At 34.2% G+C, this 19,525-nt stretch overlaps 4 protein-coding genes across 6 annotated transcripts in view; 2 read left to right on the top strand and 2 right to left on the bottom strand.

Annotated features, from left to right (window-relative positions):
- Positions 1 to 1,938, top strand: part of LOC107675765 (alpha-N-acetylgalactosaminide alpha-2,6-sialyltransferase 6-like) — a 6,041-nt gene extending 4,103 nt beyond the window's left edge. The window contains 3 exon segments of the mRNA XM_016470199.1: positions 492 to 599; positions 720 to 763; positions 766 to 1,938. Coding sequence (XP_016325685.1) covers positions 492 to 599; positions 720 to 763; positions 766 to 905 — 292 coding nt within the window. The 3' untranslated portion in view covers positions 906 to 1,938.
- A 3,743-nt stretch (positions 1,939 to 5,681) lies between these two features.
- LOC107675763 (putative methyltransferase C9orf114) lies at positions 5,682 to 12,143 on the bottom strand. 2 transcript variants are annotated; one of them, XM_016470196.1, is made up of 12 exons: positions 12,050 to 12,143; positions 11,837 to 11,876; positions 10,737 to 10,856; positions 9,694 to 9,853; positions 9,508 to 9,597; positions 9,375 to 9,424; positions 8,778 to 8,908; positions 8,626 to 8,698; positions 8,149 to 8,247; positions 7,934 to 8,036; positions 6,989 to 7,136; positions 5,682 to 5,886 (listed from the first exon to the last, which is right to left on the bottom strand). In XM_016470196.1, exons 1-12 carry the CDS (start codon positions 12,104 to 12,106, stop codon positions 5,812 to 5,814), a joined length of 1,146 nt encoding a protein of 381 aa, XP_016325682.1. In that variant the 5' UTR covers positions 12,107 to 12,143; the 3' UTR covers positions 5,682 to 5,811. The 2 variants fall into 2 exon arrangements, with proteins under 2 accessions (XP_016325682.1, XP_016325683.1); XM_016470197.1 differs by lacking the exons at positions 11,837 to 11,876; positions 12,050 to 12,143 and adding exons at positions 11,371 to 11,410; positions 11,584 to 11,681.
- Positions 12,144 to 12,332: 189 nt separating this feature from the next.
- LOC107675782 (ribosome biogenesis protein NSA2 homolog) lies at positions 12,333 to 16,697 on the top strand. Its single transcript, XM_016470240.1, has 6 exons — positions 12,333 to 12,495; positions 13,555 to 13,742; positions 13,832 to 13,982; positions 15,186 to 15,365; positions 16,161 to 16,353; positions 16,439 to 16,697. The coding sequence occupies exons 1-6, from the start codon at positions 12,493 to 12,495 to the stop codon at positions 16,504 to 16,506; spliced, it is 783 nt and encodes a 260-aa protein (XP_016325726.1). The 5' UTR covers positions 12,333 to 12,492; the 3' UTR covers positions 16,507 to 16,697.
- A 1,469-nt stretch (positions 16,698 to 18,166) lies between these two features.
- Positions 18,167 to 19,525, bottom strand: part of LOC107675780 (torsin-1A-like) — a 7,502-nt gene continuing 6,143 nt past the window's right edge. For both annotated transcript variants that reach the window (XM_016470238.1, XM_016470239.1), the window contains exons 4-5: positions 19,298 to 19,425; positions 18,167 to 19,146 (exon numbers count right to left, since the gene is read on the bottom strand). In XM_016470238.1, coding sequence (XP_016325724.1) covers positions 18,902 to 19,146; positions 19,298 to 19,425 — 373 coding nt within the window. In that variant the 3' untranslated portion in view covers positions 18,167 to 18,901. The remainder of the gene's footprint in view (positions 19,147 to 19,297; positions 19,426 to 19,525) is intronic.

A 19,525-nucleotide genomic window follows, 5' to 3' on the forward strand; every position in this document is an offset into this window, starting at 1 on the left:
ATAACAAAGAGTGAAAAATTGAAGGGGGTCTGAATACTTTCCGTACCCACTGTATATATATATTAATTCATTCATTCAGTTAATGTATTGTATTTAGTTAGTTTGATTGATAATAAAACCTGCTACAACATTTAAAACAACAACAATAATATATTTTCAATATTGTGGATTTTTTATTTAATGTTTTGCTCAATATTGATTTATCACTCAGCCCTAATTTGTTATTTGTTTTTATTGTGATATATATATATATATATATATATATATATATAAAAAATATATCAAGAAATTAAGTAAACTTAAATATATAATTGAATATATTTATTCATAATAATAAAGTAATTACAATATTGAAAATAATTATAATATTAAATTTAATAAATGCATTTCAACATCTATTTACAATTAGATGTTGAAATTAGTTTCTTTATTGTATTGTTTGAACATTGTTAAAATTGCTATATTTTTCAGTGTTTGTTATTGTTTCACAGAAAAAAGTCTCAGTCCTGGTTAAGCACCGGCTGGTTTACCATGGTCATCGCCATAGAGATGTGTGACAACATAAAGGTTTATGGGATGGTGCCGCCAAACCATTGTGGGTAAGATGAAATAATATTACCTGAAAAAGTGCAGCTTCACTCTAATGTTGATTGGGCAACAGTAAATTTTATCATACCTAAGAATGAATCAATATAGTCCCTGAAATGCATTTCCTGTAGGAAGCGTCCTCAGCCCAAACGGTTGCCCTATCACTATTACAAACCAGAGGTCCAGATGAGTGTGTGATGTACCTCCAGAACGAGAGGGGGCGCCGCGGATCACACCACCGCTCCATCACTGAGAAACAGGTGTTTGCATGCTGGGCCAAGCAGTACAACATCAGCTGCAGCCACCCGACCTGGTGAGGAAACCGTCCATCTGCCTGGTGCGCTGGAGCCAACATGGCGGCTTTCTGTAACTCTGTGATGTTTGAATTTTCAAATGCATTGCCTGCTCTGAAACCGATCCGGAATGGCTGCTGGTCTCTCTTTGATCTGGATTAGTGACTGAGCCGAAACAGAGGCCATGCAGGGATCCAGGACCAAGCTAATCTTAGTTTTCCTTAGGAAAATGAACAGGTGATGGAACGCTTATTGTCTGAAGCATGACGGTTTCAAAAACATCTCCATATTACTGCCGTGAAGTTTTCCTAAGCCTTCTCTTACAGTGTTTCTCACCCATAATCGGTCATTTGTCGGAGAACGGAGAATGAAAGAGAAATCCTCTGTCAGTTGCCAAATGGAAGATTCATTTACGTCTTGTGGTACAATCAACACATTTGAATGTTCGTCATGTGAAACCACCAGAGAATAGGAATGAGGATTTAACTACTTTACAAGATTTTGTGTAAATAAGAACTATGTCAATTGTAATTACAAAAACAATATATATTTTTACAAGTTTATATGGTTTTAAAATGCCCTAAAAAGACAATATTACAATAAACCATTTAAAAAAAACACACCTTTTTTAATGGCCAGGTAAATGGTCATTTTACATCACATCATTTTCAGATAATCTGCACATTTTGTGTACTTTTTGGGAAGCTGTTGGAATGGAGAGCTATTTATGCCTTTATACCATAATCAGTAAGTCATATGAAACCTGACCAAATGTCAGTCAGTTCTAGAACGTTCCAGAACTCCATATAATTGGTTCTAGAGCTTCACTGGAACATCCACTTCAAGAACATGTCCGGGTCATTTTTCCTAACAAAATTAGAATAAAAAATAAAGAAAACCAGGCTTATATAGGACTATTAATATGTTTTGTATTATGACAGTCTTTCCATGAGATTTAAACACATTTCACTGCCAATTTTCATTACTGAAATGGAAATTAATTTCAATTGTACAGTACATGTACATTATGTAAAGTATACATCATAGTAATATGTTGCATTGAATGCAATATATGCTTATTTTAAAAAAAAGTGATTATTATTACTGTATTATCTCATGTTATTGTTGACTAAAACTATTATAAATAATTTTCATTATTTGAAATGAAGCTAAAATATAAATATCAGATGAAAAACTTACATTTAAAAAAAACTAAATGAAATTTTGTAATGTTGCTTTATTTTTAATGCTAAACTTTTTAAAAATGACAAACTGAAATAAAAAAAAAAATAGACAAAAAACTTAAAATAAAATTAGAATGAAAACGGAACATTTAAAAATAAAAAGCTAATTAAAATATGAACTAATAAAATATTAGAATAAAAACTTAAAGATAGAAATGTTGCCTTAACAAACTAAAATAAGTTTAAGTACTAAAATGACAAACTGGAAAAAAAATTAAAATAAAGCCAAACAGAATTTAAAAAATATATATAAAAATTGACAAACTCAGATAAAAAATTACAACAAATTTCAATGAAAATATAAAAATCTAAAAAATTAAAATATGAATTAATACTGTAACAGTACATAATACTAAAATAACACTGTAATGGGGTTAAAATGTAATCATGCAATTAGAATTTGAAGAGTAAATGTGTCACAATGCAAAACATCTTACTAGACCTAAAGCAGGCTTCATTTAAAATATAAGTTCTTTCTCTTCATTTGATTGTGGGGTGAAATATGACCTGGACATATCATATAACCCAAGAAGTAAACAAAATGTATTATATTCATAATCAACACCAACAATCACAAACATACTGTGTCGCCGTTTTAACGTGTGTCAGCGGTGTGTCGAGGCCTTTCAGTTTATCATGACCTTTTTACCAAGTAGTTGTAATGTTATGATCGGTTGTACAACTTGAATTTCTCTCATTAAATAAACACATTTAATGATCACACTATGACTCGCTTCTGTTTCCAAATGAGTATTTCATATGACTGTTGTAAATGCTCTGCACTCATTGGAGGATGTTGTGAAGTTTAAGTACTAAAATGACTAAAACTGGAAAAAAAATAAAAATAAAGCCAAACAGAATTTAAAAAATATATATAAAAATTGACAAACTCAGATAAAAAATTACAACAAATTTCAATGAAAATATAAAAATCTAAAAAATTAAAATATGAATTAATACTGTAACAGTACATAAATAATACTAAAATAACACTGTAATGGGGTTAAAATGTAATCATGCAATTAGAATTTGAAGAGTAAATGTGTCACAATGCAAAACATCTTACTAGACCTAAAGCAGGCTTCATTTAAAATATAAGTTCTTTCTCTTCATTTGATTGTGGGGTGAAATATGACCTGGACATATCATATAACCCAAGAAGTAAACAAAATGTATTATATTCATAATCAACACCAACAATCACAAACATACTGTGTCGCCGTTTTAACGTGTGTCAGCGGTGTGTCGAGGCCTTTCAGTTTATCATGACCTTTTTACCAAGTAGTTGTAATGTTATGATCGGTTGTACAACTTGAATTTCTCTCATTAAATAAACACATTTAATGATCACACTATGACTCGCTTCTGTTTCCAAATGAGTATTTCATATGACTGTTGTAAATGCTCTGCACTCATTGGAGGATGTTGTGCTTTCATTGGAGAACTCAAGCTGTCGTTGGTAACAGGTAGTGCTAGTCTGGGTAACTTATGTGCTGCTTTGAATATCTTGCCTTCAGTCAAAACCCATAAATAACAGCTGCTAAATAACTCAACCGCTCGGACTGATTTGCATTAAAGGAATAGTTCACCCAGAAATGAAAATGTGCTCACCCTCAGGCCATCCAAGATATAGATGTACAACAAATTTCAATGAAAATATAAAAATCTAAAAAATAAAAATATGAATTAATACTGTAACAGTACATAATACTAAAATAACACTGTAATGGGGTTAAAATGTAATCATGCAATTAGAATTTGAAGAGTAAATGTGTCACAATGCAAAACATCTTACTAGACCTAAAGCAGGCTTCATTTAAAATATAAGTTCTTTCTCTTCATTTGATTGTGGGGTGAAATATGACCTGGACATATCATATAACCCAAGAAGTAAACAAAATGTATTATATTCATAATCAACACCAACAATCACAAACATACTGTGTCGCCGTTTTAACGTGTGTCAGCGGTGTGTCGAGGCCTTTCAGTTTATCATGACCTTTTTACCAAGTAGTTGTAATGTTATGATCGGTTGTACAACTTGAATTTCTCTCATTAAATAAACACATTTAATGATCACACTATGACTCGCTTCTGTTTCCAAATGAGTATTTCATATGACTGTTGTAAATGCTCTGCACTCATTGGAGGATGTTGTGCTTTCATTGGAGAACTCAAGCTGTCGTTGGTAACAGGTAGTGCTAGTCTGGGTAACTTATGTGCTGCTTTGAATATCTTGCCTTCAGTCAAAACCCATAAATAACAGCTGCTAAATAACTCAACCGCTCGGACTGATTTGCATTAAAGGAATAGTTCACCCAGAAATGAAAATGTGCTCACCCTCAGGCCATCCAAGATATAGATGAGTTTGTTTCTTCATCAGATTTGTAGAAATGTAGCATTCCATCACTTGCTCAGCAATGGATCCTCTGCAGTGAATGGGTGCCGTCAGAATGAGAGTCCAAACAGCTGATAAAAACATCACAATAATCCACACCACTCCAGTCCATCAGTTAATGTCTTGAGAAGCCAAAAGCTGCGTGTTTGTAAGAAACAAATCCATCAAGACATTTTAAACTTGAAACCATCACTTCTGGCCATAAAACAAGTTCATAATCCATAATAACTCTTCCTCCAGTGAAAAAAGTCCATCTCCTGTTGTCTCTCACATCAAAATCCACCAGCATATTTGTTTAGAGCTGTTTTGGACTGTTTTGGCTTGTAAACGGTGCTTGATCTGTGCAGATTTCTCTCCTGATTCAGAACAGACTTTTCACTGAAAAAAGAAATATGTATTATGAACTCGTATTTTGGCCAGAGGTGATGGTTTCAAGTTTAAAACATCTTAATGATGGATTTGTTTCTTATAAACACAGCTTTTCACTTCACAAGACATTAACTGATGGACTGGAGTGGATTATTGTGATGTTTTTATCAGCTGTTTGGACTCTCATTCTGACGGCACCCATTCACTGCAGAGGATCCATTGCTGAGCAAGTGATGCAATGCTACATTTCTCCAAATCTGATGAAGAAACAAACTCATCTACATCTTGGATGACCTGAGGGTGAGCACATTATCAGCAAATTTTCATTTCTGGGTGAACTAATCCTCTAAGTTGAACGTGCATCGCCAAAAGATGCTTATGTCGCCTCTAATCATCAAGTGTCAAAAATCAACAAGCATGAGAAGAACATACTGAATGACATATTTCATTGTAAACATCCCAAATATTACATTTTACATTTTAAAGTCCTGCTCATTTATCACCCATAATGTTAAAACCTTCAGAGAATGTGTTTTTCTTCATTTCGTTATTTAAAATCGACCATCTGCCCGAGCACAAGAGCAGAGGGATTGTGGGTAATAACCATCTGGGGCATTTGTATTAAGATGCTTTCATTCTGGAAGGGTTGCAGACCGAAATCAGTATGTATTATTATGATAATGATGATTATTGCTTGACTGTATGGGCTGATTGTTTTGCTCGCTTCTCATTATGAATGTTCTTTACATGCCTGTCTTAAAAAATAAACGTATACATTTGAAAACAGACTTGTTTCATGATTTGTTTTATGGTTCTAAACACTATTCATGACAGTTCACTGATACAAATGAATATTTCGATACAAAATGATTCACAAAACTGTACATTGATAAGATCTTGACAGCTGTACTTCCTGGGGTCATCCTTTGGATTGGTCAGGAAATACAGCTGAGATTTTCTGCCTGAGTCCTGATAAACTGATTAATATGGCCTCCTGTATGAAAGATAAAAACACGTCATTACCTTCAATAATAAGTTAAGGTACGTTCACATCAAGAACTATATCTATATCACACGATAACATTCTGTTTATTATAAGCGTGCAGTTTTGTCGTCTGCCGCTTTAAATGCTCAAGCTCTTTCAAGTCAGGTGGATTCTGATTGGCTGTCAATGTTTTTATTGTCCATCAGTTGGAAAAAAATCGTTCTGAAAGTGATATTTTTCCTCTGTTATCATTATAGTAAAATATGCAATACATGTACATTATGTAAAGTATACATCATAGTACTTGCTGCACTGACTGTTGTATATGCTGATTTGGAAAAAAATTATAATAATAATAAAAATAATATATATATATTTTTTTCATATATATATACATATACATATTGTGATTTTAATTAATATATTATCTAATTATGCTGGAAAAAATGTTCATTAATTGAAATAAAGCTGAAATAAAATAAAATAGTAAAAAATAAACAAATTAAAATTAGAAATGTTGCCTTAAAAACTAACTAAAATAAAAAAAAGTTCAAGTAGAAGTAATAGAATGATTAAAAAAAGCTGAAAGAAAAAATAAAAAGAATAAAGCACATTATTAAAAGCACTATTTAAGTAAACTTAAATGAACATGTAAACTGAAAATATAAAAATAAAAGGTAATTTAAAATATGAATAATTACTATAATAGTATATAAATAATGCTAAAATAATGGGATTTAATTATATAATTAGAATTTAGAGGGTGAAAATGTCACAATGCAAAACATCTTACTGGACCTAAAACAGTCTTCATGTAAAATATCATTTTAATGTCGATTTTTCTTTTAATTGTGGGGTTTAACCCATAAAAATCTACTATATTCATAATCGACACCAAACAATCACAAACTTTAGCTGTTTTTATGCTCATAGAATTTTATTCTCATAGTGATTTTCAAAACTTTATAGTTATAATTATCGTCCTTGGTGTGAATGGCCTTTAAACAAGAAAGAGAGCATGAACTTTGTCCAAAAAAGGTTTCTAGGGGAAAAATATTTGAACCCATTTTTCCCTATAGACCCCTTTATAGAAATGCATTTTCGGTCTCACCTCGGTGCGGATGGTGCGACTGCCCTGCCCCGGACAGGTGTTGAGGTAAAGGTCAAAGAGCACGCCAGGATCAGTGATGTTCAGATTCTCATCAGCATCAACACTCGCTTCTAAACCCTGAAGACCGCCAAACACCACCAGCATGTGCCTGACAGAGAACAACGTTGAGTTTTATTTCTCAGCATATTTAAAGGAGTAGTTCACACAAAAATGAAAATTTGCCGATAATGTCCTCACCCTCAGGCCATCCAAGATATAGATGAGTTTGTTTCTTCATCAGAACAGATTTGGAGAAATGTAGCATTGGCACTTGCTCAGCAATGGATCCTCTGCAGTGAATGGGTGCCGTCAGAATGAGAGTCCAAACAGCTAAAACATGTGTCCTCTATCCATAATATTTCTTTCTCCAGTGAAAATCTGCACAGATCAAGCACTGTTTAAAAGTGAAAACAGTCTAAAACAGCTCTAAACAAATAAGTGGCTGGATTTTGATGTGAGAGACAACAGGAGATAGACCTTTTCACTGGAGGAAGCGTTATTATGGACTCGTATTTTGGCCATGAAGTGAAGATTTTAAGTTAAAAACATCTTGATGGATTTGTTTCTTACAAACACACCTTTTCATTTCACAAGACATTAACTGATGGACTGGAGTGGTGTGGATTACTTGTGGATTATTGTGATGTTTTTATCAGCTGTTTGGACTCTCATTCTGACGGCACCCATTCACTGAGAAGGATCCATTGCTGAGCAACTGATGCAATGCTACATTTATTCAAATCTGTCCTGATGAAGAACAGTTCTGAACTCATCTACATCTTGGATGGCCTGAGTGTGAGTACATTCAGTACATACAAATTTTCATTTCTGGGTGAACTATTGCTTTAACTAAACACATTCATCGGCTAAAAAGAAGACATGGACAGAAACTCATGCAAAACTCACCTGAATGCAGGGAGAGTGATGTGATCTGCATTGTTTCCTCTCTCTGATGTACCAACGGTCAGATCATAACCATCTTTATATTGGCACTCTGTGAGCACAGCACCTACACACACACACACACACACACACACACAAACACATACGGAGAGACAATTTTTAGTGGAGAATAAAGGATGAAAAGAGGGGAAACAGATGAATAAATGGGCAGAACTCACTGAGACAGGAAGCCAGACGGACGCTGTAGCCCCAGTAGAGCCCAGCCTCTGTCCTCGGGACGTGAGGAGCCACAACAACACCTTTATACACCTTTCCCTCTGAAACAAACACACACACAGGATTCAGATAAACATCACGTAAATGTCTGGAAATGTCAGGAAAACGGTTTTAGCTCTACAGTGTAATACATTGGTGAAAACTAACTAAAGCAAAAAAAAAAAAAAGGTAACACTTTATTTTAAGGTGTCCTTGTTACACGTTACATGTACTTACTATTATAATAACAATTAATTATGCATAATTACATGCAAGTAACCCTAAGACAAACCCTAATCCTAACCATATAGTAAGTACATGTAGTTAATTAATATTACTCAGTACTTATATGTAAAATTACACTGTAACAAGGACACCTTAAAATAAAGTGTAACCAAAAAAAAAATCAATTATAAAAAACCCATGCAGTGTGTGTGTACCTTTGTTTTGGCACTTGTTGAGCTGTACAGTCACTCTCAGTCCAGATTTGAGCTGTTTATCGATCTGAACGTTCTGTCAACAGAATAGACAGACTGAGGTCATGTCCTGTTCAATGAAAGATCAATCAGTCAGTGCGGCTTCAAACACACACCTTCCTCATCCCGCAATTGACGAAGGACCCTTTCCCTGGTTTGCTTGGCCGATCGAGCACCACCCCCTCTCGAAACTCCGCCTCCTCATCGATGCGCATGTGATGTGGGCTGTCCAGAGGATTCAACAGACCTTAAAGGCACAGTTCACCCAAAAATGAAAATTTGCTGAAAACGTGCTCACCCTCAGGCAATCCAAGATGTAGATGAGTTTGTTTTTTCATCAGGTTTGGAGAAATGTAGCGTTGCATCACTTGCTCACTAATGTATCATCTGCAGTGAATGGGTGCCGTCAGAATGAGAAAAAAGATGGTGAGATTAACTGATGGACTGGAGTGGTGTGGATTACTTGTGGATTATTGTGATGTTTTTATCAGCTGGTTGGACTCTCATTCTGATGGCACCCATTCACTGCAGAGCATCCATTGCTGAGCAAGTGATGTAATGCTACATTTCTACAAATCTGTTCCTATGAAGAAACAAACTTGTCTACATTTTGAATGGCCTGAGGGTGAGCACATTTTCAGCAAATTTTCACACATTTAAACTGATTATGCAAACTAACGAAATAAAATCAATAATTAGATTCTCATACTCACCAGCAAACTGCAGGTCTTGATGCTTCGGGAAGAAAGATTTCCGCAGATACCTGCACACACGACAGATCCAACGCTAAATCTGTTGTCTGAATACACATTAATAAGACTGAAATGTGATTGCGACAGCACTCACTGTGGACACTCGAGGTATTGCAAGATGCGTGCGAGCTGGACGCAGGCCTGGCCTTTCTTACCAATGCCTTTGAACTCTCCCTCAACGCTCCTGACATATTAAAATAAGGTTTGGAAGTGAGTTCCTGACCATTTAAATATCTAGCACATGAACATCACTGACAAAAACTATAAAGTATATACTTACTTTGCGTCCTCCCCCAGTTCGTCAAATATGACCACCTCATCCACACAGAACACAGCGCAGGCCCGGGCGATCTGACCCGCCAGGTACGTGCGCAGCTCTGGTGACTGAGCATTATCCATCACTGATCCAGGCAGAGCCACGCTCAACGTATACAAACGACCTGACAAGACAAATAAGGAAGGTATAGTACTAGTACCAGTGTTATTTTAGTATCTTTGATATACCATTATAGTTTTTATTAATGTTTTGATTATTAGTTAAAGCTTTCGTAATTTTGATGGTTGTTTTTGTCTTCTTTCTTTTATATGTATATTATTTGTATTAATCTTTATCTGAGTTTTAGTTATTTTGGTATATCAGTATCATTTAATATCATATTTGGTATATTTTCACTAAATTAAAATGAGAAATGTTGGCTTGGCAAATAACTGAAATAAAATACATTTTTTCATATTTTATTTCAGTTAACGTTTATTTATTAATTTCAACTAACATTTTTTAATTTTTAATTTTGGTTAACTATAATGCATACACTGTATAGTACAGTATGTAGTACAGAACAGGGATTTTCAAACTGGGGTCTGTGGAAAAACAGTATAAAAAAATTGACAGAAAGAAAAGCAAGAATTAAAGAAAGAAAATATATAATAAATATAAAATAAATAAATAAAAAATCAGATCAAATAAATTAAAAAAAAATAATTGCAATGAATAAATAATTACAAAAATGAAATTAATAAATACATAATACTATAGTGATTAGGAAAAAAACTTAAAAGGGTGGTTCATTGCGATTTCACTTTTTTAATGTTAGTTATTAATAATGTAACATTTATATAGCATTGTTTTTTTTTGTATATGAAACTATAGTTGCCTTTTAAATTTTAGGATGGTGGTCCCTCGCACAAGCATGATCATATTTGGGAGTTTATGGCATGTAAAAGATTGAAAACCCCTAGTATAGTATGATGTACACAATCTAGTACACATACTGCATGGTAGCATGCAAATATACCAAAGCTCAGCTCTGCAGTGCTGCTCACCTTTACTTTCCTTCTCTTCCTGCTGGACCTGCTGCTTATTTTCCTCTTCTTTCTTCTGCTTCTGTTTCTCCAGCTGTTGGATGAGTTTGCTCTCTTTGTGTCGTCTCTTCTCTTCTTTCTCTGAGGATGAAAACACAGTCACAGACATCAGTTATGAATTCAGCACTACTATATTATATTTGATATACGAGTTTCTAAAGCCTCTAAATGATCAAAACTTCACTGAAACTTTGCTTGTGGTTCCTGTTTTTGCTGTCAAAAGTTTTATAAAGTAAATGTAAGTATGACTTGGATATTGTTAGTAATATCACAAGAATCAAGATGAACATTTACTGGACTGAAGCAACTCAGGTTTACGTGATTATCCATCATAGTTTTTAGGAATAAAAAAAAGATCTTGAAATGTGAGTATCAAATATGATCAGCAGGCATTTGAGGAACGTTTATTTGTTCATCTCTCAATCATCATTGTGTTGCATTGCATTAAGTTTTGATTATAAAATAAGCATTTTATCAAGACATATTATTGGGAGATACATCTGATATATATATATATATATGCGTTTTAAGTAAGTTATACTGTAATTCGTTCATTTACATCACAAGCGTAGAACATTTTAACTTTGTCCCTTACTTTGTTCTTTCCATTTCCTCCAGTTTATTCTCTCTTCGTCCTACAAATAGAAACATTACAAACACGTGATATTAAATAAACTGGCATAAACAGAGCTTTTAACAGTTTTAGACCATAAATGTGACACAAAACAGCCTGGTAATAAAGCTAATTTTCATAATTTCACATGTATAACGAACACAGAAATATGAAAAACACTAAATAAGTTCATACCTCTTTATTTGAGAGTTTATTCGGTTTATTTTTCTTCACTGGAGGTTCATCAGCCATGCTGTTCTATGTGTGTTACACCTAAAACGATCCTCGAGAGAACAAAGATTCTAAATATTTGGTTCCTATTTTATCAAGACATATTATTTTGGGAGATACATCTGATATATATATATATATATGCGTTTTAAGTAAGTTATACTGTAATTCGTTCATTTACATCACAAGCGTAGAACATTTTAACTTTGTCCCTTACTTTGTTCTTTCCATTTCCTCCAGTTTATTCTCTCTTCGTCCTACAAATAGAAACATTACAAACACGTGATATTAAATAAACTGGCATAAACAGAGCTTTTAACAGTTTTAGACCATACATGTGACACAAAACAGCCTGGTAATAAAGCTAATTTTCATAATTTCACATGTATAACGAACACAGAAATATGAAAAACACTAAATAAGTTCATACCTCTTTATTTGAGAGTTTATTCGGTTTATTTTTCTTCACTGGAGGTTCATCAGCCATGCTGTTCTATGTGTGTTACACCTAAAACGATCCTCGAGAGAACAAAGATTCTAAATATTTGGTTCCTAACGCTCCTTCGCAAACGCTTAATTAATTTGTATTCAGCACAACGTGCATTAATTCCTACATTAATAAAGATATATTTCATATATTTGTTTTCACAATAGAAGTAACGAATTAATACAAAAACCAGGCGAAGTTTTGCAGACCTGTTGTGACGGGCGGATTTGACAGACGCACTTCTTCTACAGAACAGGCTCTGATTGAAGAACATCGCGAACTCGAGCCTCAAATAAAAGCATCAAAATATCAGAGCTGAGCACCCAACAGCGGATTAAACGAAACCGTGACAGCTTTATAAACCCCTCAACACCTCAGAGCACAGCATGGTAAGAAGAAGATGCTGCCAGTGTCGTGTGAAAGAAAGGCTTTGTTTAGTGCGAGTCTGCCTGGCATGTGGCTGTGTGTCTGAGTAATGTGTGCGAATTATTTTTAATTTATATATTTTATACGTAACTACATACTGTACACACTACAGAACAATATAGGGTGTTTGTTTTTGAAAAAATATTTCTAACATTTTGTCTCCATAAATAAATAGAATAATATTAGAAATACATCCACACACATACGCATACATATATAAATAACTACATTTTTTACATTGTATATATATATATTTTATATTCAATATAAATATAAAATATATAGTATATATAATACATAGTAACCGTATATAAAATATACATGTAAAATATCTTCATTATAAAATATAATAAATAAATACACGTGTCGTGTATATAATGTGTATAATTTTATAAAATATTTAATGTAAATATTTTATATTTTCTGGTTTAATTTTAGTTAAAAATGTAAATTTATTGTGTGTTTTTCACATTTTTATCTTTGTCTATATAGTTTTTGTTATTTTTTATTTCAGTTTTATGTTTAGTTATTTTAGTACATCTGGTTAAACTAAATGAAAATGAGAAATGTTGCCTTTACAGTTAGCTGAAATAAAATATGTTTTTGTATATTTTATTTTAGTTAACATTCATATTATTTCAAGTAACATTTTTTTAGTAAACTATATATATATTGTGTCCTATACCTTACCCTTTGATCAATTATGAGTCATAATAACTGTTAACTGTAGTTGTTTATCATCTGATATTGTTATTACAAACCCCAGTGAGCCACATTCGCATGCTATCTTTATTTGTTTATATATGGCTATTTGTTTGTGCTTTGATTTGTTGCATACAGTCATATTTCCCATGACTGAAAAAAAGTGGACTCCGTAAGTTCAGTTATGATCATCGTAGATTCATATTTGGGAAAACAGTTCATTATCAATATTACAATTAAGTGTAATTTGAGAATATATCACTAAATATCGAGATGTAGTTGAACTTGGAGTTTTCAAACGATCCTGTGTCTGTGTACAGCCGCAGAACGAGCACATCGAGTTACACCGCAAGCGGCATGGCTACCGTCTGGACCACCACGAGAGGAAGAGGAAGAAGGAGAGCCGTGAGGTGCACGAGCGATCGCACAAAGCCAGAAAGATGATCGGCCTCAAAGCCAAACTCTACCACAAGCAGAGACACGCCGAGAAGATCCAGATGAAGAAGACGTGAGCGTTACTTACTGTCCGCTTCACTTTGGTCAGAATTTAGACAGAAATGATGTGAATGAACTGCTGCATGATTATTTGTGTTACAGCATTAAGATGCACGAGCAGAGGAAGAGCAAACAGAAGGATGATGACAAGACACCAGAAGGGGCGGTGCCAGCTTACCTGCTGGACAGAGAGGGCCAATCACGCGCCAAAGTTCTGTCCAACATGATCAAACAGAAGAGGAAAGAGAAAGCTGTAAGTATCCAATCAGACCACAGATTTCTGCTCTTACACTAAAAATTAGAGGTTCGACCGATAGTGGATTTTGCCGATACCGATTGCTAGGTTGGACCACACTAGCCGATACCGATTAATTAACCGATAGTTTTAAAATTGATACTGAACAAAAACTAAAATAGTGCTTTATTAACAAAAACAGTAGTGAACCATACTAGTAGTAGTAGTAAAAATAATAATAATAGTAAATGTTGAAATTAACACACTCTAACAAGGAACAATACTTACACAGCTTTCATTCATCTTAATGCTACAAATGGACTCTTATTTTAAAGTGTTACCATTTAATTTCAACTGTCATGCTTAAAGATGCACATCTTAAAATATATACACAAAGGCTATAGCATTAAAATTATATACATATGGATATTGTATGTATACTCTCACACTTTAACTGCTTCTATTCTTGAACACTTGATGATTCTCAGCCGCTCCAGCAATGGACGCAACCCGGAAAACTATCGGCATGGATTTTTGCTGATAACCGATAGTTCCAGCAAAAACCTATCGGTGCCGATTAATCGGCAAAACCGATACATCGGTCGACCTCTACTAAAAATGCTTACCTCACACTTTTGAATGGTATTAGAATGATTTCTGAAGATCATGTGACACTGAAGACTGGAGTAATGATGCTGAAAATTCAGCTTTGATCAAATAAATGCAGCCTTGCTGAGCAGAAGAGACTTCTTTCATTAACAAATCTTTATTATTTGAATCTTTTACCAGTAGACTAAATGTTGGTTCTGTTGTAGCCGAGCAAAAAAAACAACAACACATTTGGAGCGAATATATGAAAGCTAGAAGGTTTTATTTATATTTTGATGTTTAAACATCAGATTTGACCAATCCAGTCAGTTATCAAGTCCCATCCTTCCTTTATGTCTTTTCCTCATTAATTATCCTGTCTCGTTTAGTAGTGTGACACATTACAGAAGTCAGTCTGTTTGCATATATTTATGTGCCTCTTTAGGGAAAGTGGGAGGTTCTTCTACCGAAGATCAGATTTGACCAATCCAGTCAGTTATCAAGTCCCATCCTTCCTTTATGTCTTTTCCTCATTAATTATCCTGTCTCGTTTAGTAGTGTGACACATTACAGAAGTCAGTCTGTTTGCATATACCAATGTCTTGTTGCCTTTTGATTTATGTGCCTCTTTAGGGAAAGTGGGAGGTTCCTCTACCGAAGGTCCGAGCCCAGGGCGAAACCGAGGTTCTGAAGGTCATCCGCACAGGAAAGAGACAGAAAAAGGCCTGGAAGAGGATGGTGACCAAAGTCTGTTTCGTAGGAGACGGATTCACACGCAAACCGCCCAAATATGAGCGCTTCATCAGACCTATGGTAAAATATCACACACGCACTCTCAAGCTGGGCTGTATAGATAAAAATAATACCTTGAGTGAGTTGTGACAACAGAAAGACCAAAAAGTTCATTTATATTACTGTACTTTTTTTTATTATTTAAAAATAATAATAATGCTTATTTTAAGAAATATTTACTTTTTAGTATTTAAAAAAAATAATAATTGTGATTATTATTTTGATTATATAACTTCATTTTTCTATTAATTTATTTTTTATTTGTTTTAATTCATCTTTTTTTTTTCATTGTGGTTCTGGTATACGTTTGTCAAGTCACTATAAAATAAATAAATAAATAAAAATGCATAGTGAATATAGAATGTATTACCCAGGCTTATTACACACTACAGGCATCAAATATGTAAATATTTGTTAACACTTCACAATAAGATCCCATTAGTTACCTTTAGCATTAAAATTAACTAACAGTGAGCAATGCATTTGTTACGGTATTTATTAATCTCCGTTAATAAAAATACAGTTGTTCATTGTTAGCTCAGGTCCATCAAATAATAATAACAGATACAACTTTTAATAGTAAATGTTGAAATTAACGAACTGAGTTTAATAAATGTTTTAGAATTATTTTTCATGGTTAGTTCATGTTAACAAATGGAACCTAATTGTAAAGTAAATAGATATTTTAATAAAATATAAAGATACATTGTATTTTTAAAAATATGTGAAGTTTTTAACAAAAGATATACATTTATTTTATTAAGAAAATGTTACTATATTTTGATGTAAATGGAGTTGTGATTTTACTGTCTACAGGGTCTGAGGTTTAAGAAGGCACACGTCACTCATCCTGAACTGAAGGCCACCTTCTGTTTGCCCATCCTGGGCGTGAAGAAGAACCCGTCCTCCTCCCTCTACACCACTCTAGGGGTCATCACCAAGGGAACGGTCATTGAGGTCAACGTCAGTGAGCTTGGACTGGTCACGCAGGGCGGGAAGGTCATCTGGGGTGAGTGTCTGATTGGTTCTTCCCTTTTTGTGCTCAAAAACGTGTTTTGCAGAATGAAAGACTGAGATATAATCTTGTGTTTCAGGTAAATACGCCCAGGTGATGAATAACCCAGAAAACGATGGTTGCATTAATGCCGTTTTGCTTGTATAATGGAAACCTGAAACATTTGATATAGAACTGTGCCTCCGAGTGCAGCACTAATGTGAAATACTGTTGTCATCGGAAATCATCTTGGAAATCATAAGAAAAGATGATTTGAAGACGGTTGATGGAGTTCCATCGTCACATCTGGACCCAAAGCATGTGGATCAGAAATAAAGTGCTGTTTATTTTCAAAAAAATGTTCCAATTGTTTCTCTTTGCATACCGTACTGCGATACAGTGATGGTGTCACAGCAATATCACTGTATTTTCATGGTATCCTGGGACACTTTCCACTTGCCATTCAGATGCCATAAAAAGTCATCATTTACAGACTAAGTTACATTGTGTACTATTAAACCTTTATGGGATAAATATGGCACTAAAAGGAAAGTCTATAAATCCAACAAATTCTGATTTTATAATTACAAATTGTTAAAATGATCAAATAAACCAATTTGGAGTAGACGTAGAGCTGCGCGTGCATAGTGGTGACAGAAAAACACTGTGAACAAGTGGAGGGAAAACAGGTAAAATCCATGGAATAAGAGAAAAAATGTATTGTTGTGCATCAGAATCAGAATGCAAATAATTTTTATATAACACTGTCGTCAAAGACGCCATTTGAAGCTAAATGCAGACGGACAGACTATGGATGAAACCTGCTATGATTACTCTACTTTTAAAGCATAAATTTGATTTAAACAATAGGTCTATATAATATTCATATAGGGGACATATTGTATTAGCCCTACAGTTGAAACACATGCATGAGATACTATTTAAACCTATAACATTTTACATAACATTTACCTATTTTATCTCACAATTCCAACTTTTTTTCTTGCTAATGCAAGTTTATATCTCATAGTTCGGACTTTATAAATTTATTCAAGTCAACAATTGCGAGTTTGTCAATTCTGAGGAAAAAAAGCCAGAAGTGTGGGATTATAAATGAAAAAGATTGACGAGTTGATTTTTCTTACCAGAATTGTGAGCTATAATCTCGGAATTGCAAGAAAAAAAGTCAACATTTTTAAATATAAACTCAAAATTACATTTTTATTATTTTATTCCATTGCTTGAATAGACTGCTACGTTAAAACTGTCATTTTCTGCCACCAGAGGCTCTGCCCACAAAAACATCATCACTGTTGGCAAACACTGAAATTGGTTCATTCAAATCAAGTTCATAAGCTCATTTATTCTTGGTAAACCTGGAAATAGCAGGACATTTTAAAATTGTGATTTCCAGAAAAGGACTTTTTTTCCCCATTTTGCTAATATGCATTTTTAGTTTTGCTCTGCTCAAAAATATTTAATTGCCTAGAATTTTGTAATAAACTTGACACTCGTTAGTATGGAAGCCTGTTTTGCCATGGGATAAAATAAAATGTAATTGTAACTTTCTCACAATTGTCTTTTTTTCTTGCAATTCAGAATTGCGAGATATAAAAACAAAATTTGCAAGAAAAAAAAATAGAGAAAGTCACAAATACCTTTTTTTTTTATTCTACACTGGAGACATTTGTATACTCTGTTCATTTCTAGAATCAGTTTCTGATATACAGTTGTAAATGAATTTGTAAAAGTACACAATAATAAAATTCTCAAGACAAATCGAGTCTGTTTAGATCATAAAGCTTTATCAAAATCAATATGTAGATAGTATCCTTCAAGTATGTTATCTTGGCGCATCTCAAAATTAAAGTTTCATAAATGTCTCAAATCTGAAAAGATGTTCAAACCAGATCATTAAATAATGCAGAATAATTATTAATTAAAAAAAAAAGGGTTCATCGGCTGTATCCTGAACTCTTGTAAGATAAACAGGCACTTTGATTTACTTCAATCAGAACCAGTGGCACATATCGACAACACAAATATGAATCCTGACAGTGATGCATTGGAAAAACAAATGATCTTTTAAGTTTCAATGGTCAAAATGAGATTCAAGTTCTTCATCCGCAACTAACCATGACAATTTTTTTTTTTTTTTTTTTAAAGGCAGAAATGTATCTGTGATATTTCAAGATAAAGGCAAATTAAATTTTCCCCTCATGATAATACAGATCATTATAAAATCGCTGACAGCCAGTGTTTTTAGGAGCTCCACAATGTGCAAAGTCATTTAATAAAAAGCTTCCTCTGCAACTTCATCATCTTGAACAGAAACGCCCTTGAGAACAAGGACTTCAGCAGCTGACATGAATAAAACAGTCTCCATTAGTGTATAAAACAACTGTGATTGAGTAAAAACCTCCCTGGCAGTCTTTAGACAGCTTGTCATTCAGTCCGAGGAGCAATTCTGCAATTCCTTCGATTGCAGGAGTTGTTCTGTGAAATAAAGCGCACAGAAGATAACAGGTTTGCTGTCTTGAGTCTTTGTTTTTTCCCCTCTCGATCAAACATAGAAGTCCAGTCTGGCGGGAATGACCTTGCAGCCCTGCATGGAGAAGACACGCTCCTCTTTAGGGAAGTAGTTCAGGTCGCGGGCCATGGTTTCAACCACTTCTATATCTGGGTCGTGACCCTTGGAGACCATCTCAGCCAAACCGCACTGAATGATGTGCTTGAACTCCAGAGGAAGGAACGGCACAAAGAAATCCACCAGGTTCTTATCAATTAAACTAGTGTGCCAGAAACCACCTGCAGAAAGAGAACTTCATTACAATGGAAACCGTAAGCAAACTACAGTCAGACTGATGAACAAAATGACTTTTAATGCACTGAGACACTTGTCCTGAGGATTATTTCCTGCTCCATATACTAGCAAATATGAAAGAGAAACAAGACGTACTGTTTTTATTGTTGAAGACGGACAGTGAAAGTGCCGTCTCTAGATCCTTCAGCTGGATCTCCTCTCGTTCTCTACCGTCCCTCCAGAAATCCAGAGCCACCTGAACGATGTTCTCACCCCCGGCATTGCTGTAAAAACAAAACCACGTAGGCTGTTGAGAGAGAGAGAGAGAGAGAGAGAGAGAGAGAGAGAGAGAGAGAGAGAGAGAGAGAGACACTCACACACTGT

The sequence above is a fragment of the Sinocyclocheilus anshuiensis genome, unplaced genomic scaffold (genome assembly GCF_001515605.1).
Source record: "Sinocyclocheilus anshuiensis isolate Anshui unplaced genomic scaffold, SAMN03320099.WGS_v1.1 scaffold708, whole genome shotgun sequence".
Taxonomy (NCBI): Eukaryota; Metazoa; Chordata; class Actinopteri; order Cypriniformes; family Cyprinidae; genus Sinocyclocheilus; species Sinocyclocheilus anshuiensis.

Coding starts and splice junctions, on each gene's coding strand:
- LOC107675782 (XM_016470240.1), top strand. Junction 13,743..13,831: donor AAGATCCAGATGAAGAAGAC/GTGAGCGTTACT, acceptor TTTGTGTTACAG/CATTAAGATGCACGAGCAGA. Junction 13,983..15,185: donor AGAAGAGGAAAGAGAAAGCT/GTAAGTATCCAA, acceptor GTGCCTCTTTAG/GGAAAGTGGGAGGTTCCTCT.
- LOC107675763 (XM_016470196.1), bottom strand. CDS start 12,106: ATGGCTGATGAACCTCCAGTGAAGAAAAATAAACCGAATAAACTCTCA. Junction 9,854..10,736: donor GGAAGAGAAGGAAAGTAAAG/GTGAGCAGCACT, acceptor TTGTCTTGTCAG/GTCGTTTGTATACGTTGAGC. Junction 8,248..8,625: donor CAACAAGTGCCAAAACAAAG/GTACACACACAC, acceptor TGTTTGTTTCAG/AGGGAAAGGTGTATAAAGGT.